General features: G+C 40.3%; 1 protein-coding gene across 3 annotated transcripts; it reads right to left on the bottom strand.

Annotated features, from left to right (window-relative positions):
* HSPH1 (heat shock protein family H (Hsp110) member 1) lies at window positions 1-23,417 on the bottom strand. 3 transcript variants are annotated; one of them, XR_008200323.1, is made up of 19 exons: window positions 22,968-23,417; window positions 20,496-20,553; window positions 18,130-18,270; window positions 17,273-17,395; window positions 14,713-14,812; window positions 13,475-13,608; window positions 12,805-13,049; window positions 11,994-12,222; window positions 11,512-11,618; window positions 11,131-11,264; window positions 9,202-9,410; window positions 7,424-7,555; window positions 4,936-5,073; window positions 3,528-3,653; window positions 2,428-2,535; window positions 2,208-2,327; window positions 1,817-1,978; window positions 637-893; window positions 1-488 (listed from the first exon to the last, which is right to left on the bottom strand). XR_008200323.1 is itself a non-coding variant. In XM_052649919.1 (18 exons), exons 1-18 carry the CDS (start codon window positions 23,072-23,074, stop codon window positions 687-689), a joined length of 2,580 nt encoding a protein of 859 aa, XP_052505879.1. In that variant the 5' UTR covers window positions 23,075-23,417; the 3' UTR covers window positions 1-686. The 3 variants fall into 3 exon arrangements, 2 of the variants coding, with proteins under 2 accessions (XP_052505879.1, XP_052505880.1); XM_052649919.1 differs by having other exon boundaries at window positions 1-893; XM_052649920.1 differs by lacking the exon at window positions 7,424-7,555 and having other exon boundaries at window positions 1-893.
* Window positions 23,418-24,375: the final 958 nt, after the last annotated feature.

Below are 24,375 nucleotides of genomic sequence, written 5' to 3'. Positions count from 1 at the left end.
GTAAGATGAACTTTATTTTAAAGCTCATAAGAGGCTTCACAATATCAGTTACAAACAGAATCAGTGTTTCTTCCATGGTACACCTTCACATGACAACGCACTGTATGACGAGAGATATTTTAAAGATTTTGTTCTGCATGCTGCTAACACATTTCACTAGCTTTTGCTTTTAGTCAATGGATTTTTAATATAATTAATACCAAAGCAAAAGTCATATTCTATTGGACAGAATTAATTTTAGAAAGCCCTTATGAAATCAGACTTAGTCTTGTTTATAAACATCCACACCCACACACATGCTGCAATGGAGAGCAAAATGCAAGAAAACTACCTTGGCAGGAACAAATGCTTTAAAGAGTGTAATCACAGCCCTCTTGAACAAGCAGTACACTTTATTTTCTCCAAAGACAAAAGTCAATTTCATCCTCAGTGATGCAAATGGTAATACTGCACAGAAGCTTAGTATGAATTCACAATTCCACAGGAATCTGAAAGTGACCAAGGCAATTTTCCCTTTTAGGATCATAAAGACTACAGACTTAAGCTTCTTCTTTTTCCATATAATACACAAAATTTCCAAACATCCTTAAAAAAGAAAATATAAATAGTCTCAGTATGTCATGTAGAATCACATACTATGGCAAAAATATTTTATTAATTGAAGGACGAAATCAGTTTCACGTCATCTAGTCCAAGTCCATATTAATGGAACTCTTCTCGTTAGGGTAACATTCTCCATTCTGATGTGGAGGTTCAGCACTGAAATTGTTTTTGCCATCTAAGTCCTCTTCCTTTTTATCAGTACTTGGGCCATTTGGAGTTCTTTCCAGTTTGGGCGATTCGATTTTTGGTTTGGGTTGTGTTACAACAGGTTCACAAGTGTTATTCAACTCCTAAGAAAGGAAAACAAAACTAATAATCAGACTAACTCCAGTATGTTTTCAATTACTTTCCTACATACTTAAACCAGTATTTTTCAACCAACTCCAATCATACATAGCTTTCATACAAAGAATTCTACTTGCTCAGTACATTTGCCTAAAACTATAGCTTGACGCCTGATCTAGATATGTAAACATTCATCTACAAAGTGTCAGGGACTTGCTAACTATTCAGTTTATTATTAACCCATTTACTCCTCATAGCAATTATTAAAAGGTATCATCTCCTACAGAGGAGAGGTTAAGTAACAACCTTAGGAACAGAAAAACTAGTGAGCAAAGAGCTGGAATTCAAGCTTATAGCCCATTACCTCAAAGGCTCATGTTAACCTTCTCTGTGTTTGAGCATTCTTCCAGACAGAGCACCTTCCTTGGTTTTCTTACCAACTTCCTTCAAGCCTCAGGAACTCAGCAAGACGTTCCCTGATAAAACACCAACCTGGGACTCTCCCCATCGCCAAGTTTCCTAGTCCCTTCGGACTATTTTTTCCCCTTGGCATTTAACACAATCTGACACCCTTCCACACTTGTTTACTGTCAAGTCTTCACTGCAGAGGCCACTGGCAGGCGACCCCCACAGGAGTGGGGACTTTCCTTGTATACTGACAGTTTACCTCCTAGAACAATAGCTGGGCACATGGTAGAAGCTCAACAAATGTATTTGTTGAACTAAATGAATAAATGAAGAAACAGAAATTGGACGAAACTTACAAGGCCTTCCCACATTTTGTAATATCAATAACGAACCATTAAGAAATCTAATCTTAGGATGAGGTAAAAAGATTTAAGGAAAAATGGTTATTCTCAAGGTTCAAATCATTGCAACCAGAATCCCTAAGAAACCACAGCAGTAAACACTGGACAGTGACACTCACCTTTATTTTCGCTCTGATTTCCTGAGCACGCACAACGGGATCTTGATCAAGACTCTTTTTAGCCTGGGCATTCATGACATTATTCATCCACTCCATCACTTCATTAACAGACTTCTCAACCTTTTTCATCTCAGACTCATCAATATGGTTGTATTTCTCATCCTAAATGGAAAAACATGGCCATTCTGTAGAATCTAGTATTTCACAGTAACTAATATCTAACTGCACCCAATTTCCCATGAAGTTCCAATCTATTAACAACTTCTCGTCTCACACACCAAAACCTAATTTCTGACTTAAGACCATGTGTTCACAATGAAGACTCCTCCACTTAAGCAGCAGCTTGTAAATCCAGGCAGGGTTCATGTCCTCACTGTGTACAGAGACTTACATTATTTCTAAAGTCAGCTGCTATCTTGGCATAGTGCTGCAGCCTCTGTCCTAGTTCTTCAAATATTTTCGGCCTTTCTTCAGCTTCTTGAAACCGAACTTTAATTGGAGTGCCGATTTTCTAAAACCAAATGCGATAAATTAGTATTCGCAGCAATTACATTTTAGAAGTCTACAGTCTGAAACACAAGTACCACTTTCCAGGGGAGAGAAGGGCCTACCGTTAGTTCTTCCAGCTTGTCCACGTACGCCTGCTTAGCCTGGTCCTCCCCCTCCTCATAGAGCCAGTTCTCAGTCTCTGTGAGCAGCCTCAAAAACTTCTGATGATCCTACATACAGAACACGAAAACCAGGATTAGTGGCTACCTTACTTTAAAAGCTTTCATGACAAAACAGCATCCTCAGAAGTGGTCAGTATCAAGCTCATCTTATTTCCAGGATGGCAAACCTGATTACCTGGATTCTCTTCACTGAAAAACATCAAGGTGCAAAAACATGCCACACCTTGGCTCCAGACAGTATTTTACACAGGGGAGGGCGTTAGTCTTAGGCTAGTTTCTCTTCACATAAGGACATTTGAAAAGTTGTGGTAAACTGCCCTTATGGACTTGAATTTTAGAAGTTCAACTTTGCACAATTTGTACATTAAAATGTCGTCATAGAAGAGCAGTTTTCTTCCTATTCTCCGAAACAATTAGGTTTTGATTAGTAACTTCCTACTTACTTCCACAATCACCAAATACTGAAAGGAAACCTAAGCCAAGTTGATAGTTCAATCACTGCACACAACTGTCATTCCTAATCAACTCAGAAAGTATGTGGTTATACTCTATCTTTAGGTTCAGTATCTACTCTGGATTTCTATAACTAGCCCAATTTTTCTCCCAGGCCCATCTTCCACAGACATGCTTCTGCTCTGGGATTTATGGTCCCTGACAAACTCTGGAATGACTGGATGAGCAAGTCTTAAGGGATAAAGCAATGACGGAGCAACCAAGGCGCTGAGGTCTTTGAAAGCAAGGATTGTCTCCTGTTTATGCTTCTACCCCCCCAATAACTGTGATGGTGCAGACTACGAACAAAAGTGCTGACAGGTTCTTTCTTCAATGGTAAAGAGTAAAGTCACTAGGATAATCTAGTATCAAGCTGCACACTGCTAGTTAGCCTCTCTCTCCATGACTCTGTTTATATGATTTCTGTATCAAGTTGTCTGTCTTCAAAAAACTCAAGTTACACAATCTAGTAGAGGTTTAAACGTCAAATTTGGTATTAAGTACTTCAAAGTGAGATTATCTGAATAAAAACTCAGCCCTCAACACACCTGTTCGCATATAAACTTTTCGTACGGTCCACACAGCTTGTCTCTGAACTCGTACACATACTCCTCCACCGCATTCTTAGCGTCGTTTCTCTCCTTTTCCAATTTATCCTGCATTATCATCTTACCCTGTCCAGAAACAGAAAAGGTTAATTCAAGTCTTCTGCTAAATGCAACTGAATTTTAACTATTTAGATCCTGGAGTTAACAAAGTCAACAATTATACTGCACCCCCCCCCCCCCCAAATCAGTTTTAACAGTTCTAATTTATACCTCACAAGATTCTTCCAACGATTCCTACAAAGTTCTTCATCTTATAAATACACAGAATGAGGGGTTTTTTGTTTTTAACATTATAAAATAAATTATATAGGGCTTCCCAGGTGGCACTAGTAGCAAAGAATCCACCTGCCAATGCAGGAGATGCAGGTTTGATCCCTGGGTCGGGAGGATCACCTGGACCAGGAAGTGGCAACCTACTCCAGTATTCTTGCCTGGGAAATCCCATGGACAGAGAAACCTGGCAAGCTACAGGCCATGCGGCTACAAAGAGTTGGACACAACTGGGCGCAATAAATTATATAACTTTCACAATTCAGATTAACATTAAGGGAACAAAAATTATCTACTGTTCTTATGCAATTTTGTCTGTTTTATGTAGTTATATGGTTGTCTCCTACTGGGATTAATACTGACCAATGTGTAACGGCCACACAGTTTTGCCACCACACTACTGATGCTAGTGGTAAAGAGCCTGCCTGCCAATGTAGGAGACACAAGGGATGCAGGTTCGACTCCTTGGTCAGGAAGATCCCCTGGAGAAGGAAATGGCAACCCACTCCAGTATTCTTGCCTGGAGAACCCCATGGACAGAGAAGCGTGGCGGGCTACAGTCCATGAGGTCAAAGAGTCAGACACGACTGAAGCTACTTAGCATGCACAAACAAACATATTATTTATAAAACAGAAAAAGGAATTTATTATTAAATTTCTAAACACAATGGTCCCATCTCAGTAAAGGAAAACAGAATCTCAATCATTTCACCTATCCAAACTACAGAGAAGCACAATGTATTTTAACAGAACTATTTAGTGTGGCCTGGTATACCAATGGTATTGTGCTCTGTGCTAGAAGCTATCAGCACTCAATTGCTTCACAAGAACCTGGGCAATCAATTTTACACCAAGCAGAATGATCTATGGTATAGATTTCTTTAATGAAGTTGCAAAAATATTAGAAAAAAAAGAAACTTGCTAAAAATATTTAACTAAAAACCATTCGTTTTTGGCTTCATTCTGCCCCTAAAAGTTGTATAAAACTTATGAAATGTTAAGAATTATAGCCATTTACCTAACAGGGCCAATCAAATAAATATATTCCAAAATAAAAATATTTAAGTGAAGTAATTACCTCTGTTTCAATATACATGTTCAGAAGGTCTTTCCCTAACTGCCAGACCAAGTTGGCTTCAATAGGCAACTCAACATTCACCACCTTTATTTTGGGTTTTTTAGCTTCTGGAGGTTGGTCAACTTTCTTCTCATTAGCCTTGGGAAGAGGGGTTAAAAAAAAAAAAAAAGAAAAATTCTTAAATAGTTCCTGAATAACAGAAATATCCCTATCATACTTACTGAAGACTCAGGTAAAAGTGAAATCCCTAAAATCATGAAGCTGGAAGAATGTGCAAAATCATCTAACTCCTACCCACCCACCCATTTTAAATCAGGGCTGCAATTACACTTATACCTGCTGTACTTCCCCCTTCAAGAATTCACCAGAACATTTTTCATCTCAAATTTAATCTCTCTGGCTAAAGCATTTCTTCACAGGTCCTTAACTTTCTAATCCCTTTATCCCTTTAAGCAATGTTTGTGACTTGGCAAAGTCAAAAATACTACTAAACTGCCACTTCTTTAAAGTACAATCCATAACAGTGACCACAGAGACGACTGAGCAGCTGCTAAGCATGTCAGCATCAACTCCACTCCTGTAATATATATGGAGTCCCTAAACTCCAGCTACAGCTATCGGTACCCTGATGAGTGCCTTTTAAAATTCCCTGAATTTGGACATTCTATACACACATATACGTGTGTGTATACATCCATCTCCTTATTCCTATTATCTGCCTTTGAGTTGTACCACTTCTCATAAGCAACTCTGCAAGGTCAAAAAAATGTTTACAGTCTTAAAACAGTAAATGGAATGATGTAGCAAACGTTACTTTTACTGTTAAGTTTTTCCAAAGTATGTAAATACAGGGCTAAAGAAGTAAGTATCTCCTATGGCCTTTAATTTTCCAAGATGTTCTCAGCATTTTCATTTCTGCAGAACCTTGTGTTCTTCTAGACACAAATGACAAAGAGCACAACTTTCGCAAACTCAGCTGTAGAACAGATGAGGAGAAACCAAGGGACATCTGACATGCACCCTGACTGGCTGCGATGGTAAAAGAGCAACAGACGAGCCCGCGAGGCTCAAGAGGAACTGACACTGGGTAAGCTGGGGGAGTCACGGAGGATGCTAAAATTTCAGACTCTATAAAAGAAACTGGGACTTTGAAGAGGCTCAATGGCTTGACAATCACAAGGACAGAGCCTGTTTTCCAGGCGTGTTTTCCAGGCTTCTGTTTCTGCGCTCCTGAGAGATCACTTGTCTGTGGAGTGCTGAGAGCTGGGTCACGAGGCGGATCCTGTCAGTCAGCCTGCCGCATCCCCATCTCTCCCCTCCAGTGAGCATGAGAACTCCCCCACCACCCCCACAATATACTGTGCACGCTCCGGGGCTCACAGAACACAAGAAAGAAAAGTGACGCCTGCACCCGGCAAAAACACAGGAGTGCAACAGATACCGAGAATCAAACAGATGACAGCACAGGTATGGAGGCTAAGCTGGGATAAGGCTAGCAGTGCAACATTACACCAACTGCTGACGAAACCCACGTACCACAAAATGGCACCCGACACGGCACAGACTAGGGACACTCCAAGGGCGTCTGCGATAACGTCCCAAACGGTCTGGCACTAGCGGTCCCACTTACAGCTAGGAACATGAGATGCCACCCAGGGTCATGTTCTGACAGGTATGGAGACCACTGGCAGGAGCCAGTCAATGCTCAGCACTAGGTGAAGGGGAGGAACACTGAAGTTAAGGAGCCATCACTGCCAGACCATCCACACCCAACTCTTCAAGAGGAGGCAGCAGCTTCTTTCAGCAATCAGAATCAGGACCCCCGAGGGGATCAGTCAGGGTGTGGGAGCTTAAAGCCAGATACTTTTAACGTGTATTTGGACCCCAGTGGACCATTCGGTAATTCATTTGAAGATAAAGAATTCTATCCTCAGAATGAGAGAACACCAAACTTCTAATCAAAGAATAATTTACATGCAACCTGCACGAAGAAGGAAGTTCTGCAAAGCACAGATCTGGAATAACAATGGAAACTTATTACCAGACCGTTGTAATTAGTTTATATAAATTTGACAGGCAATTTGAGAGGAGAAAAAAGGTTTACTAGACTCCTATAGCCCATGTATTTATCATCGGATGACTTCGAGTGAAAACTCGTCACACAGCACTGGGATGTGTCTCTTTTGGATGCTGGCATTTGCAGGCACCTGTAGCACTACAGAATCCAACAAAAGCTATGCATTCGCCCCTGGTTGCCTGGACTGGCAGTTATTCAAGAGAAGCTTTCAGGTCCAAAAAGTAGAATAGTTCAGCTGGAGTACCCCTCACTGGTTTCAGTTGGAAAACATAGAAATTTAATAGGAGAGAAAAAATCCTATATAGAATAAGGTAACTTGGTGCTTGCTCTTGAAACTGCAGATTGAATGATATCATTAATGATCACATGTCGCAACATTGTCTAATGGAATGAACTAGAAGAGTCACTCACTTTGTCAGCATCTGGGATTTTGTTTTCTTCTGAGGTAAGTTCAGGTGAAGGGGGAGACTGTGAGGTTTGATGACCATCAGTTTGTACCTGGGGCTGTGTTCCAGCTTCATTGTTGTCTTGCTGGATATTTTTCTGAAATGAAAGCCCAGGCACAAAGGATGTAGAAAGCAGGTGTACTTGTATAAATTGACAAGGTTATAGGGCACCAAAGACAGTACACTCAATTTCCGAAGTCTTAATAGGTGGGGGGAAAAGATACTGGATAAAAGCATAACGAACAAGTATTTGAAAACTTCTTAGATATTGTAAACCTGTAAGAAATTCTTTGAATGATAACAGTTAATATAATAGTTAAATAACACAAGTAGTAGGCATTTTGACTGATGTGGTGACAAGAACTCTCCTTCAAGAAGCTCCCCTCTAGCACTGCACAGATATTAATTCTCAAAAGCAAGTAGGTTTACTCCAGGCCTCTCTCCCAAAAATAAGCTCCCCAAACCTAACTTCAGCAGTGGCCATCACACATCTCAACGTGTCTGCATGTCAGTGGACTGAGGAGTCACATAAAATAGCTGACAATCCATCATCTGGGGCTCATCACTCCAGTCTAGAGGTGCAAGACCCTCTCTGTCTCCACTCTCTCTCCGTGACCCAACAGTCTACACTCAAAAAATCCCAGGAAAAGAACAAATGCTGCATGTTAGTAGATGCCTCAATCCCCAGTAAATCAGAGCTTGTTATGATCTCGTCCCATCTTAGGGAGAAGCCTGAAGCATTCTCACTCCAGTAACTGAAGTCTCTCATTAATTTTCTTTCAGAGCCTCAAGATCCTGAGGGAGACACTGAAGTACCGGAAGCAAGGCGTTCCTGGTATATATGCATCTAAAAGGTACTAAGAGAGTAGATACAACAGGCATTAGAATAATGGTGTCTGTAGCCAGATGAGACAGCACTGGTATGTGGCACTGGTCTTTTAATTCGTTACACTGAAGTTTTTCCTGATGAGAACAAAGCTAAGGCTCAGATGCTCCTGTTCCTCAATGTTCTAGGAATGGTCACAGTGGTTAACAGTTCTTTGACCACAGGGATGTCACACTTGCTCATGGGAACTAAAACACTGTATCTGCCTACCTACCTCTTCATTTAAGCTACTTCTGGTTACTGTCTAAATGCAAACTATAAGAGCTCATCTATTTTAAAGTTTCTTAGAATTCTTTGGTTGACCATGTAAAACTAGCACTTAGGCTAAGAGAAGTCTCAATTAACATCATGAACAATTAACAACTTTCTAAACTCTAGTTGGATACTGCACTTCCTTCCTCTCACAACCCAGAAAACCATTTAACTACAAGCAAGTTATAAAATACCAAAACTGATTTTTGCCATATGACTAAAAAACCAACCAAACAAAACAAGTTTTAATATCTGGTATCTATTTCAATGAACAGTTTTTTAGTCTTTTATTTCTTAATCATCAGTCAGCATTTGACTTCTCAATATATGGCCTAGGTCTTAAAAAATATAATTCCAAGAAACTTTGCCCACTCTGAATCAAACTGTCACATGCTGGTTCAAATAAAGCTATTCAGAATTTAATCACAGTTCACCAAACTCCAGGCTGTACATTACCATCATCTAGTTAATCGCTATTGTCATCATTAACGAAAATTTTAATTATCATGAAGAAAAACACACTTTAACCTTTTCCTACCCATCTCTTCGAGCTTAGAATTAAGTCAACTATATATTCAATCTCAAAGGCTTACCTACAAACTTACCTCGGCATCTGGGTTTTCTGGTGGCCTCTGATTCTGGCAGTCCATGTCGGCTTCAAGAGAAGACACATCGTTCTCCTCGGCTGGGACCTTCTCCACCATAGACGCTGTAGAGATGGTGAAAATGCCGTGGGTATTGACTCGCACTTTGACTTTCACGCGAGATTTTTCTCCATCCTTCTGTGCTGAAACATTCTGAACAATGAATCGGCCTACAGCAAAGAGAAATAGACAATTTCAGAACCAAATCTTAATCTATCATGCAGACAAAGGCTAAGAAAGATGGCAATTCCAAAATTCCATTTTCTCTACCAACTGAGTTAAGACTTAAGTTCTTTAGTGTATACCAGAAACATAACCTTTTAAAATAGACTTGTAAGTACACAGTATACTTACAATACTTGGGATTAGTCTTAAAATGCCATGAAACCTTCCAAGGCAAGGGCACGCTCTTGACTTTCTATTTAACACTTCTGACACAGACACTGTGTGAGACACAGACCAGCCATCCTCGCCTCCTCCTACCTCACTTTACAGGGGAGCACAACCTCAACATGAAAATCCTAAGTATACAGCACATGATATCGAGCACTTGCCTCATTCTGATTCTGTAGGAACTTCAGGGTAGAGGTGGTGACTCTAACCCAGACTCCCTGGGCTTGAATCCTGGCCCTGTGATGGCTGTAAGTTACTTTATCTATGCTTCTATAGTTTGAGTTCATAAGGGTTTACGGTGAGCACTTACTATGGAACCAAGTGCTATGTGTTATCACCTCTACCAACAGTACTGTTACTACAAATACCACTGAAAAAAAACCTAAGTGTTTTGAACCTATTATGTGCAAAGTGCTACATGGGATTTAATAGTCTTGTATTTAAAGTCCTGTTTACACAAACACACAGAAAGTTAGATTTATTTACTAGGTTAGTGAAATAGGTTGGAATAGACCTTCATTAATTATCAAATTACTAGGTTCAGCAAGTAGCTGTCATAAGATCCAGTTAAAGAAACAGCATTAACCACAGGGTACTCAAGAAGACTCACAGGAGAGATATGTAAGATGGCTCTGCAAGTCTGTGCAGGCTTTTCAGTTCTCGTGACAAAATAAAAGAGCCAATTCCAGGCTAAAGAGCTTAGATTTTATCCTCTGTTGAATGGGGACTACAATCCAGCCTGTCAAAATTTTAGTCTAGTCCATATTTAATGATTACTTAAACTATCTGTCAACAAATACAAGGAAAAATGACTTTAAAATATAAAATGCTCCTGTGTCAGAACATTTACAGTTTTAAGGATTAAGAAAGAAAACACAACTGGCCAGGTCAGACTCCTTCCAACAATTTCACTATGAAGCGGCGCTGGGCAAAGGCGAGTCCCGACAAGATCTAGCAATACTAGCATTTTACTTGGGAAAAGATAAACAAGAAGATGCCTGCAGGTCTCCCACAGATTTTCAGTGTTACTTTGGGCCAAAATAGATGGGCAGTGCAAACTGCTCAAAGAAAAATGTACCCAAAAAATATATAATTTTTTTTTTAAAAAAGACTACAACACAAAGGTGCCTTTCGGAGATAGTTTCAACGGCTTCCAAGCCAGGTTTCAAAGTGAAGTAATGTTCTGCAAGTAACATTTCGCCCAGAGGAAAGGTTAATACTAGAAGTAGGTGATAATCTTCAAGTACAGACTGTATCAGAAAAGGAGAAATACTCAAGTGTCCCTACACACACAGTCATTTAATCTCTTTAGGCCAGTTTAGTCATCAATAAAGAAGAGACTTCCCCATCTTCATTATTCCAAACTGAAACCGTCCTCACATCTTCAATTATGTTCCACTTCACGTTTTCATGGTATTCCACTCAACCCTGCTAAGAGTAGAGTGTTCAAGTTGGTAGGCTAAATCTTCAAAAGAATAAATACAATTAATTGCTTACCTATTTTTGCTTCCGGATATGGAACTCCTTGAGGATCAGAATACAAAGCTTCCAGCTCAAAAGGCCCACTTCTTAAGAACGTGAGAACTTTGGAGAAAGGAGCAGCGTGGTTTCTACTGAACACTTCATGGACACTAAGAGAAAAGCAAAGGTACTCAGTACTTCAAGGGTTCAAGCTCACTGTGCTACACAAACAGAACGCAATCCAAAAGCTTTATCAACCCCATCTCACCACTGACAACCCAAAATGAGAGAAGTATTTTGGTAAGTTTGATTGCTAAAAGATCTCACTTAATCAAACACTCTACCATGAATGTCATATATTCATTTTTTTAATATATATTAAAACCAAGTATCTGAACATTATTTTCTCCTACTTACCCTTCAGCATCTTCTGAATCGTGGCTCCAGACCAGAGATATTGGGAAAGGAACTGCATCAGTGACAGAAAATTCTCTAACTTTAAACGCTGGGGAAAGGATTGCACACTTAAATAAGAAAAAGAAAAAGACAGTATCGTGAGCACATGAAAAATTTCACTCAGCTTCTAACATAAAGATCAATTCAAATAGGACGGGTAGGTTCAAATTCAAAACTTAAGAGTGTATATATATATGTCTTATTCATAAACTATTTATCATCTAAACACTAGATATAAAGATAAATAATAGTGGCATTCACTAGATAAAAAAATAATTCAACAAATCTTCCAATACTGGAAGATCCTTGTGTCCCCACAGCCTTATTGATTTACTGAAAAGTAACTCCCTGGTGGTGTCTAACTGGGCACCGGACTCTGCCAGGATGAGATAAAGCAGAAGTGGTTTGAGGAATGACTCCCAGAGGAGAGGCGAAGACAGTACCTGCAGCGCACACCCTCTGGCCACTGCTTCATCCGCATTGAGCGTTGTACTGACATCTTTCCCAAAGAATTTGGCGATTTTTTCTTTCACGGCTGGAATTCGTGTAGTGCCTCCAACTATCTCAACAGCACTCACATCCTCTACTTTGAGCTGAGTTTGTTCCATCAGCAAATAAAGGGGAACTTCTATCTTCTGCAGTAAGTCAGCACAGAGCTCTTCAAATTGTGCCCTTGGCAGTTAAGAGGAAAATGTTAAGAAAACTGATCTTAAGAATTATTTAAAAAGTAGGGCAGAATATTGACCTCATCAACCCAACAAACTTTTTTCTTCTCAGACACCCTGAATTCCACATGGGCCAGGTTTAGCCATACCATAATTCATAACTTTTTTCCCGAAAAATATACAAAATCCAGATGCAGAAGGGAGAATGAAAAGAAAATTAGTAACTACAGAAGAAATCACTTTTATATTAAGATTTCCATTTTTAGTCCTTAATGTTTTATGTGATCCCATTTTCATTACTTTGAATATTTCCATTCACTTCAAAACATTTCTGTGAATGAAAACATTTTTCAATCACTGGCCCAGAAATAATACTAAAACGACTTCACTGTGAGAACACTTAGCACAGATCTTCTTAAAAACCCTCTTTGCAGAAGCAATTCTAGTTCTAATGATGCTGACAGTCTTTCAGGTAGTACAGTCTCGAAATGTGGGCCAAGATTCAGAAGACGCCAATCAGAACTGACACCCAGACCACAGTTTCAGCGAGAAGTTCCTTCTATTCAATTTGTCAGAATCTGAGACACACCTGTTCATCTTTCCGGAAACATCTTTGTCATTCATGAAGCACTCAATGTTCAGTGGTAGGTCTGTGCTGTTAGAGCTCATCAGCTTTTTCAATTTTTCACACTCCTGATACAGACGAAGGAGTGCTCGAATTTTGGATTTTGCATCCAACTTGTACTTAGTTTTAAATTCTGCACAAAAATGTTCCACTAACTTTGCATCAAAGTTTTTTCCTCCTAAGAAAGGATCAAAAGCTGTTCCCAGTACCTAATTTAGTTGAAACAACAAATAATCTGGTTATTTTCAATCATATTTGTAACCAGAAACTTAAACGTTGCTAACTCAATCAAAGACTAACAGGCTCAAAATTTCTATTTAAACTACAACATGAAACCCGTCAATTAGGATATATGTCACTATAAAATCCAAATGAAATGCTACATCTCTATGATATTTTTAATTCTAATGATTACATAGAAGATAATCTTAGAAGTTTTTTCGTTCCTAAGCAAGAACAATTAAGAGTATTCTAAGACAACTGCATTGTCTTTATGGAGATCAACCTTAGGAACCAGTCTCTGTTAATAGCTTTATCCCAAACTCTTCATTACCCAAGAAGCTCAGTAGCTTAAAGTAACAACAATTGTCACACATTAGTATCTGGGTCACTTAGTTCCAATTTATGACCTTACCTTCAATTTTCCCTTGTTAAAGGCACAGGCAGAGACTTGAAAAGCTGAATGCCCCATATCAACAAAAACCACTATTCGAGGCTTCTCATCCAGGCTTGGGAGATCCTGCTTATAAATCCCATAATTCAAAGCAACTAAAAGGAAATTAGTATGTTTCAATACTTTGGTTCACATTCTTTCAGTAATTTCATAGTTACCAATATAATTACACATGCAGGGAACCTGACTATACTTCAACCAATTAAAGGTGAACACATTTCTTTCATATCTGACTTCATCCCTTTCTGATTTTAGAACAACGTTCCATCACTTTTAAATATATGAAGAGATGTGACAGAGAAGACATATGTAATACAAAAACAATGGCATGTAAACCACAAGAAACCACACACAGACAGTATCAGACTCATTACACAATACTTACATTTGAATCACAACCTGCTAGGAGACTGCTTATCCAAAAAAATTTAAGAATTTAATATGTAACTATAGCAACTACGTTCCTACCAACTGGATTCAAGGCAAATAACTGATCTACCTTAAACAGTCTATGGCTTGCTTTTCCTGAATTTTGAAACCACTGTGGATACTCAAGAACACACCTTTATCAATACTTTAAGAATCCTTAAAATAGCTATTAAAAATATGCTAAACAAAGTCCTACTTGCTTTGCTTGAATACACTAGGGTGTAAGTGACTTTGGGTCCATCCTAACCACAGTTAACTGACACAGGCGCTACTGAGTACTTTGCTCCCCATCGCCTCATTCCTAGCAAAGCGCCTAGCAAACGGCGCGGCTTAAATCAACATCTGACAGAAGAGGAATGACCGCCTCCCAACTACCAACAATCAGGAAACATATGAGGGGAAAAAAAATTTTCCGCTAAATCAACACTCAAGGTAGTTCTAGAACCCCATAATAAGGTTGTGGAAAACTTGTTTCTCAACTATAAAAACAACGTAAGGAAATAAAAAAACTAAACCCAACACAACTAATTCAAAAGATTAAAAAATACACACAAGTGTTTCCTAATGAAAACAGATTCACCCATTTGACAAGGTTCCAACTTCTGATTAAAACAAGCTTCTGAAAGAAAGACTAGAACTTTTGCTTTCAAGTCTAAGTTTTTTAATAGGCGATATTTCTACATGGAAGTGTTTGATAACAGGACCACATGTGTCTTAACTTTAGTTTCAATAGTATGTTAACTTTTACACAAAAACAGTTTTTTTCTTACCAGCTGTCATGTCATTCATGAGTCTTAAGCAGTTTAAGCCAACAATCTGTGCAGCATCTAAGACAGATCGCCTCTCAGCATCTGTGAAGAAAGAAGGGACCTGCAAACAAGAAGGGAAAAAATTTTAACTTACCCAGAAAACCAAAATACATACAAATCCCTCACAACCACCAGCGATCAATTCACAACAGTCCAGCTAAACAGGTGCCTAGCCATGTTATGAAACAGAAGAAAGACTTTAAGTTTCTGGCAAGTTCTTTAAGAAACAGTAACTACTTTTGAGAAGACTGTCCTAAAATTTTAAGTATCAGGTTTATTATAACCAAATTTTAACCTGAAATAAAAACTAATCAAGATATTCATGATATATATTACCAGTTCTTTAAATCTAACAAAGTTTTACATTTAAGTGGAAGAAATACTACTTCTAAAGTGGTCGTATTTCTACTAACATTTGGAAATTATTCTGCTAAGTCATCATTAAATGTAATTACACTATAGAGACTACAGGAATTTAAAGATAATACAAAGTTAATCCTAGCCACTGCCCTTTGGTTTGCTATTTGTTGGATTTAAGCATTAGTAGATGGGGTACCTTTTAATTCAGCAGACCTATTAAGATTACAAAAATGAAACTTTTTTTGTCAAAGCCTGTTGATTTTTTAAAGAGGAAGAACAAAAAGCAGCTCAAGGGATAGTTTCTAACAGTGCTGTCTTCTACCTAGATGAACTCCTTTGATCACTTTCTAGGACACCATTTTAACTAGCACATTCTTCCAGAAGAGCATCTAATAATACATTCACATAATCACTTAACTGGAAAGCACCTAAGAAAAAACTTGGTACAGGAGCTTCCACATTTTATCCCTAAGTATCTATAAATGCTTTGGAAAGAGCACCAAGAGCAAAGGTGGGTCTCTGCTCACCTTTCCAATCAGAACCCTTCTTTCTTAAAAAAAAAAAAAAAAAAAAGAACCCTTCTTTCTGCAGTTTTCCATATGAGGTTATTTAAAGGGAAGTGGGGGAGGAGGAAGGACCACTGACTTAAAACTTCAACTTTGTGCCAAGTTAACTTCAGTCATGTCCGACTCTGTGTGACACCATGGACTGTAGCCCGCCAACCTCCTCTGTCCATGGGATTCTCCAGGCAAGAATGTTGGAGTGGGTTGCCATGCCCTCTTCCAAGGGATCTTCCCAATCCAGGGATTGAACCCACGCCTCTTACATATCCTGTATTAGCTGGCGGGTTCTTTACCACTAGCGCCACCTGGGAAGCCCCTGTTTAAAAGCATTTCTCCAAGATAGTCCTTTAGTAGAACAAACTTCAGCCTTCCTGCCTCTCTTATCTCAGGATTCTCTCATATCCCAAGGTGCACGACCATAAAGCTCCTGATGGGTCTGGGCAAGTCACCCTGCCAATAAAAGATGGTTCCTGTCCACTGCAAATCCTCCTGAATAACAATTATCAACTGTCCACTGAAAAACCTGGGTTCTGTCACTACTGGTTGGTTACATTCTTTTTTTTTAAGATATTTTTTATGTGGACTATTTTTATTTTTTATTTTAATAAAATATTCTATTTAACTCAACATATCCAAACTATTTCATTTTTTTATTTTATATTAACTCTTCAAAACCTGGTATTTTATGCATACAGCACATCTCGGTTTTGACTAGCTCCTTTTCAAGTGCTCAGAAGCCATGTGTGGCCACTGGCTACCATACTAGAGAACACAGATTCAGAATCCTAGTAATTTAAGGATATAAGAACCTTATTATTTAATCTTTATCATAATAAACTTCTGATTTTCACCATATGAAAATTCTAACCCAGAGGAATAAGTTAGTTACTGACTCAGGTCAAACGGTAAGTTCTCTTTTCAGAGTACATTACTCCATAATTTTTCCATTTATTGGACATCTTTAGTGACCATCAGGCATATCACCATTTGTGAAGTATATATTGGAAGACTTGATAAAATTTTGCTAGCAGTTCAAAAACATTTAAGGCATGAAATCTTTTTTGAGTGATGTAGACCATTTTTAAAGTCTTTATTGACTCTGTTACAGTACTGCTTCTGTTTTAGGTTTTGGCTTTCTGGCCTTTGGGCATGTAGGATCTTAGCTCACCAAACCTGCACCCCCTGCACTGGAAGGTGAAATCCCAACCACTGACTGCCAGGGAAGTCCCTAGTTAAAACTACTGCTCACCAAGAACTCACTGGTTCTCATGTGTGGGTGAAATCTCTCATGGACGTATACAATTGTCTCTCAATACAGTAACTAACTTTAGAACATCCTCCAATTTGATCAGCCAATCTACATTTTCAAAAAGCCCAACAGGAGATTTTGATATGTACCACCACACAAAAAACTCTGCAACTTCTGGCTAAAGACAGCATTCAAACCTACTCTGCAATGCTGCTAAACACTGCAGTGATACAGTCCAGCAGAATTCTGATCTCTGGTAGGAGAACAGCTTTCACACATTTAATACTAAAAAGTAACATGAAGAAGGCAAATTAAAATAAAACACACTGCCTTGCTGAATTCTACTTACTGAAATAACACAATCTGTTACTGGCTTCTTGAGGTTGTTTTCAGCAGTTTCTTTTAACTTAGTCAACAGCATGGCTGTGATCTGCTCCACACTGAACAGATGTTCTTCATCCATGTACATCACCTGCGTTGAGGAAAGAAAATGCTCTCATTACTGCAGTCATTAAAGCTACATACTACTAATATTAACTTCCAAACATCATTACATATTCACTTCCAGAAAACCTTTATTGTTTGGCTGTTTAAAAGGAGGAAAGGGAAAAAGAAAGAGGAAAGTGGAGAGGAAGGCAAAGCAGAAGGAAAAGAGAAATACTCTTCCCCAGAGACGAAGAGGAGAAACGAAGCTGGGGCATGTTTCCCCCACCCAAAGTACTAGATCAAGCACTACAGACAGCAGTGAACTTCCAGTCTCACTGAAGAGATGAATCACGGAGACAAATATGATTTTGTGTAGATCATAAGACAGGAATGCCTCTGTAGTTTAAAAAAAGGTTTCTGCTTGTATTACACCAGAGCTCTCCACACAACTGCAAACGAGCTACAGTGGAACAGAGCGCTTTTCATACGACAACACAATTTAAACTGCTTTAGACACCAGAAATTCTGAATCTTTCTAATTGCCAAGATGTTGTAAGAAACACAAACTAAGCTTTATAGCAGTATATACCATCCGAGTAATTCTTCAAGGATGATTTAAACATACACCCATAGTTTAAGAAAAATCAGATAAAAAGTAAAAGACCACCTTGTCCAATTATACAAACTGAGTTAAATACTTACTAAGAAATAAGTACCTTTCTCTGTAGATGAACTGAACAGTTTCTTAGTAAGGAATCTAACGTTGTTCAGTTAAATTACCTTTATTCCAACTCCACCATTCTTCATTGGAACCAGATCATAACTTAAGTTTTCCTTCTCCTTTTGAATGAAAGGGTCATTGAATGCTCGGCCATGAAACCTCTTAAAATTAGACACTGTATTGTTTGCGTGAGTGATTTGCTGGAAAAAAAAAAAAATTAAATTCTAATTTCAACATCTATCACTAGTTACAGCAATTAAAAAGCAAGTCACTTGGTTCAACTCAAATCACCAGGATATAAGTGACTTGCCCAAGAGCCCTGAATTTCTCCACCAATGAAAACACTTTATTTTCTCTCCTTTTCCTACAGAAATGCCAGGAGGGAAGCAGTGAGAGGAATATACACACAGGCTTCCAAATCCGCAAGATGAACTCAAAGGTAATGAAACTGTCAACTAAAACTCTGAACAAGCCCCGAGAACTTTATGTATCACTTCATTTCATTCCTTTTCTCCCACTGAACTTGTTTTATACCTAACGAATAACTGAAAAAGGGTAATTAGAAAGCCCTATAGTCCAATCACATTTTTCTAAAAAGGAGTTAACTATTATAGTCTATTAAGTCGCTAAGTGGCCAGGATAAGTTATTCTGAGTCACAAAATGTATGGATTGCTACTTTTTGTATCAATAGCATGGAATATTAATAATCTATACCAAAAAGCAGAAAAGGTGAGCATAGACCAGTGGTTCCATGGTGTAAGGCTGAGCACTCTGGACTCTGAAAAGGTAAGGATAATTCAAACAGTTTCCATATGAGGAAATGCTTTCAACTGCTTGTAGGTATTTTTGATGGTTAGGCTCTGGATATACAAAAGTCACACTTGATAGCATACTTCACTCAAAGATGTCAGCAGTGGGAACCTTATTTAAAGCACAAACATAATTACAATAAAAGATGAAAAACTAAGACTTCTAAAGTGACTAGTTTGAAACCAGCAAAACAGTTTACTGTTCACTTCTCTCTCTGGTCTACTTCTTATAAAGGGGAAAAATACAGCTTGGCAACACTAGCTTTCAAATAACACGGAGTATCTCCAACACTGTTTATGTGCTAACACTCCTTGCGACTCTGGAACTGAGATGACAGATGTCTAGCACTCTACAGGCTAGATCGAAGCCTCCGTGGACCTCCTCGTGTAACAACAATGCAGCGGCTCTCAGGGCTGGGACGTGAGTCTTCTCCACAGCCAGTCAGGGAGGCTGTTACCTCACCAGGCCCTCCCTTCTGAGTAGGTCACAGAGTGGCATGCCCATTTCCCTCCCTGCTTTGTCTTTTCTTTCGTTCCCCTCTTGCAACTAGCCGTGACACAGAATTCCAGCGTTTACAGAGTTGTGTTTCCTTTGTAGCAGTACTATTTTTTGTATTTAAAAGAATTTTTTCAGCCTTATTTTAATTATGTCAATCTGATGCATAACCTTGTGTGAATTTAAGGTATACAGAGTATGTTTACTTCAGTATGTTTACATATATAGGACTGCTTTCAGTCCCTTTCTTAGATTTTCATATTCTTCTCCTCAACCCCCAAAATTCAAGTTATAATGTGAGCCCTAAATGGGAGTTACATAGGTAAATTGTCAAGTCCTCTTAATAAGTAAAACTAATTCCAATAACTTATTTAGCCTAATATATCTAAAATACTGTCATTTCAACATGTACTCATTGTAGAAAACTGATGAGATGGTTTTCTTTTTTATTTCATTTTAAGCCTTCAAAATTGCATGTATTTCACACTTTACATGTTAATCTGATTAGGCACATCTCAAGTGCTCAAGAACTGTATTTAATGGCTACTCTATAGGACACCACAGGCCCACAACTAGTTCTCCTTAATTACTAAGTAACTTGAAAATGCTCTGAAACAACAGAACTTCTTAGAAGTTCCTTCTATAAAAGGAATCTTTAACTCTTAAATTGAGTATCATGAGAAACTTCACATGAAAGAATTTCATGTGTCTCATTTTAAAAAATCAAACGTCTCAGAAAATAGGATACACATTAAAAACTAAGGTTGGAGGATTAGAGAGTTAAAGTATATCTTATTCAAAAAAACAAAAGGAAGAGAAAAGGAAAATAGGGATGTAAGGGTTCATAAGTGGAGTAGGAAATGGCAACCCACTCCAGTATTCTTGCTTGGAAAATTCCATAGACACAGAAGCCTGACCGGCCACAGTTGATGGGGTTGCAAAGAGCAGGACACGACTGAGCAAGTGAGCACACAAGCAAGGGCTCATAAGGAATACTTGCATTACAGCCCACAAACTCAAAGCACATACAGAGGCTTAGGTATTTCACATTCTCCTAGGTTTCTGAGATTTCACTTTTCAAACTCCTTTCAAAAATGATCAGAATCCTCTTGAACATACCTGATTTTTGGCTGCAACTCCAATCGTTCTGTTTTTTGATCCAAATGATATGACTGATCTAGAAAAGATGAAAAAACCCATGTTTCACAGATGGGAAGAAGCACAAATGTGGATGCTTTTTAACATAATTCCATTTATAATGGAATTATAAACTTCCATTCTTAGGCAAGGGGGACACAATTCAGCACAAGTTTGGAGCCTAAAGCTTTGGTCAGCTACCCTGTGAGGGCTCCAACTTAACTGCTATCTAGGTGGCAGCCACACTCCCACTGCTCCAACCCCAGCTCCCAATCGAGACTGCTCAAGGCTCAGAGGACATTTTCCAAGAGCACAAGTACCAGCATAATTCTCCAGGCCCCAATCATTAGGAAGCGGACATTAACTCTGAAAATGTTTTCAACAGTTAAAGTGTATTATTAATTTGGTCCTAGACACCGCTGACAAAAATAATGGCAGTTACCAACTTCATAGAAATCTAAACATCACTATCCTACCTACTGCTGTTCTAATAGACCACTTGACTCTTTAGAAAATTTTTATATAAGGAGAAACAAGTGGGCCTAAATTATGCTTCCGGAATTTAAAAGCACAAAAGAGGGTCCTATACAGAAGACTCTACTTGAGCAAGTCAAGGGAAAATGCAGAGCAAGTACCACAACAGAACCAAGTATAAATGCTGAGCAAAACGACTGAATAATCAGTTACATTTTAAGTCAGCTTTTAAGAGATGAAGTGACTTGTAACTGTGAAATAGCCTTCAGAGCAGTGGGAACAGAATGGCAGCACAGAGCAGAGACAAGCACAAGAGTCTTGTCAGAAGGATGGAAGCAAATTAGGTTTCAGATTAGAAGGCGGAATAAGAGTAACAGTGCGATATGAGCAAAATGGGAATACACTGAGGGCATTAAATACCAAGCCGAATCAAATTCAAATTTGCTATAATAGAAACATCTCAGACCTAAATTATCTGAGCTGGTGCTAAATAGCCTCCGAAAAGCCAGAGAACTGTTGGAGCAAAGGCTGGACCTTTAAAATACCTTCCGAAAACAGTCACCCCCAACTCAAAAGTAAACATATAGCTGCCCGACGAATTTACTCATTTTCCAAGGGGAGAATAAAATTAATTACACCAAACAAATTAATAGTAGCTAACACAGTTGAGTCAAACATCTATTATATAAAATATTAAACTCCAATACGGCCCTCCGCTTGTATTTTTTGAGAGACACACCTGTCATCTTTAGTTTCACAGTGACCTCTATAACCACAAATACAATTTTTTCCTACAATAGCTTTTCTTCCTTTTATTGGACAAAAGAGAACAAAGATATAAACTGTCCCTAGGCAAGAAAACCTGAGATTCTGTCTTTTTCCTTACTACACCCCAATCAGAGACGTTGGCACAGCTAAAGAAAAGACTGTAGATTTATAAAAAGGTTGATGCATGAGATGCTTAGGGAATAAGTCTTCCCACTGGTACTGACACTGTCTCTGTTTGGGTACTTTCTCATTTCCATTCACTTTTATAAATGTTCATCTGCACTCAAATATTTGATAGAAGCCCAGTCATTTCACCTCTGGGCTCAATGCTTCATTCCATAAACATTATATTCAAAAATTAAGACCCTCTCCAAAAAAAGTTGCTTTTTAAAACGTTACCCTTTGCCCACCCCATGCCGCTGCAGAATATACTGTTTAATTCATTGACAACATCCAATTCTAGGGTGCAAGTGTGCAATTTTTATTTTCTCTCCTTATTTAAGCTGTGCAAAATTAAAAAAAAAAAAAACTAGAACACAATTCCTCTATAATGGCTTTCATAAAACGAGCAAAAAGGTCTTTTACATCTTTCACGAATGATCCAAGCGTGAGTAAGAAGATACACTCATCTATCTTAGCAGTGAGTCTGTGGTCGCTAACAACAATCCACTGGCTCACAGCACAAGCAGCAGCATACAGGCTCTGGAAGCTTCCAGCTCATTTCGAGATTCACAATGCGGAAGAAAAGGCTCGGCAGCCCCAGCTCCGCGGTGAGCAAAGACAGGCTAGGAAAGAGGGGGACGAGCTGGGGGCGGCTCAGCCAGCTCCGAGAAGCCGGGTGGGGAAACGGGGGCGGCCGCGGAAGGAGCTGGCAGAGACTTCTCGCCAAGAAAAGGGAGCCAAGTCTCCGGCTTGGCCCCCGACCGGCTCCCAGGAGGAAGCCCGCCCGAAATGACCACCCCGGGGAGACTAGATTCTCGGGTTTCCTTTGGCCTCCGCGAATCCCAGAGACACCCCCTCTCCGATATGCGGCTGCAGGCGCCCTCCCCTACCCAGCGGCCAGGCAGCCCGCATCCCGATCCCCATGGAGGGGGCACCTCTCCCAACACCGCGCTCCGTTCGCCGCCGGCGTTCCGCGGCCAGCCGCAAGCCTGGGTTCCCCGGGATCCCTAGCCCCCGCCGGCTGCCCCCCGCCACCAGGCTCCCACTTACGGGGTGCACCGGTCGCTGAACTCGTTGGCGATGGTCTCGATGCCCCCTGCCCGGGCCACCGCGATATAGCAGCTCTGCGAGCCCACGTCCAGCCCCACCACCGACATGGCCGGCTCTTGGTCCGCCTCCGCCTCGGCTCGGGATGAGTCTGGGTCTGCGTCCTTCTAGCCGCGCTTCCGGCCCCGGCCGCGCTCGGCTCCCGTGGGGTCCGCTCCTGTCACGCGGACGGACGGACACACGGACAGTCTGCCGGTCTGGCGCCTCCGGCTTCCCGGGGACAGTGGTGGTTCGCAGAGCAGTAGCCACGGGAGAAGGCGGCGCTCGGTGTCCGCGAGTCGCTCCGCAGCTCGGGCTGCCGGCCCGGATCTTCCGCCGCTTGCTCACCGGCGCGCCGCTGAACTACCGACCCAGAAGGGGAGGTCCCAGAGCCTCAGCCTTATGTATCGCACTGATCGGAACTTTCCAGAATCTGCGGCATTTACTCACCGGCGCCTCCACCGGCCCCTCCACGTGCTACTTCCGCTTCCTTCTTCTCGAGCCTTCTCGAAAGATTCTACCCAATGAGTGGCTGGTCCCTCTGGGGACGGCCGCCGTTGCCATGGCAGCCAGAAAGCCACTCCTGCGCTATTGGCTCAAGCTGGCCAGGCTGACCCGCCTACGCCCCCGCCCGCCCTAGCTAGAGGCTCTTTGCCGTCCTAATAAAATGGGCAACGAAGAATGACTCGAAAAAATCGTAATCTTCGTAATGTACTAGTGGGCGATGGTATCTGACCCTTATATTGGGAGAAGAGGCTCAGGTGCCCGAGACACCCCCCCGCCCCACTTCTGCGGAGACCCGAGACCCCCGTACGCTGGGGAGGCTGGCCCGCTGTCACAGAGCATGTCGGGAACCGTAGTCCAGCTGGGAGTCAGTGTCTCCTTGCATGCTGGGATGTGTAGTCCTGGCTGCGGTGCGTGCTGGGAGCCGGCTTTGTCTTGGGAGGCTCTCGGGAGAGGCCGTGTTTCTCTGCTGCTGTTGCGCGCTTTCTCCAGTTACAGCGTTGTTTTGTTTGCGTGCTTGTTCGGTATCCGCTTCTATTATTGTCTTGATTACGCCACAGCTGGTGAATTAAGAATTAGAAGAAGGAATTTCCGTTTCAACTTCTAGTAACAATCCTAGAATTTGTGTTAAATGCTCTTGTATTCATCAGCAGCAGGATATTCTTTTGTGGAATAAAATGTTAGCGTTTTCGTTTTACTTTTTGTAAGCGAATTTTAGGTGTGGCGTAATTTGGAAAGCTATCTGTGGTACCACTTTCTGCTTAATTTTGCTCCATCTGACTTGAACAGACATTATTCTGCCCTGCCACTCCCAAGCCAAAATGATAAGTTTTGCTTTTCACTTGGTCTGAAACAGCTTTTGTTTCTT

Source organism: Budorcas taxicolor, chromosome 12, assembly GCF_023091745.1.
Source record: "Budorcas taxicolor isolate Tak-1 chromosome 12, Takin1.1, whole genome shotgun sequence".
Classification (NCBI taxonomy): Eukaryota; Metazoa; Chordata; class Mammalia; order Artiodactyla; family Bovidae; genus Budorcas; species Budorcas taxicolor.
This window is presented reverse-complemented; position numbering and strand designations above follow the sequence as displayed.

Bases quoted from the DNA above. Each gene is read 5' to 3' on its own strand.
- HSPH1 (XM_052649919.1), bottom strand. From the start codon at position 23,074: ATGTCGGTGGTGGGGCTGGACGTGGGCTCGCAGAGCTGCTATATCGCG. The intron at 9,411-11,130 runs GTAAGCAATTAA...TCTTTGCTGTAG, and splicing joins ATATCCGGAAGCAAAAATAG to GCCGATTCATTGTTCAGAAT. The intron at 5,074-7,423 runs GTGAGTGACTCT...CCTCTTCCCAAG, and splicing joins AAATCCCAGATGCTGACAAA to GCTAATGAGAAGAAAGTTGA.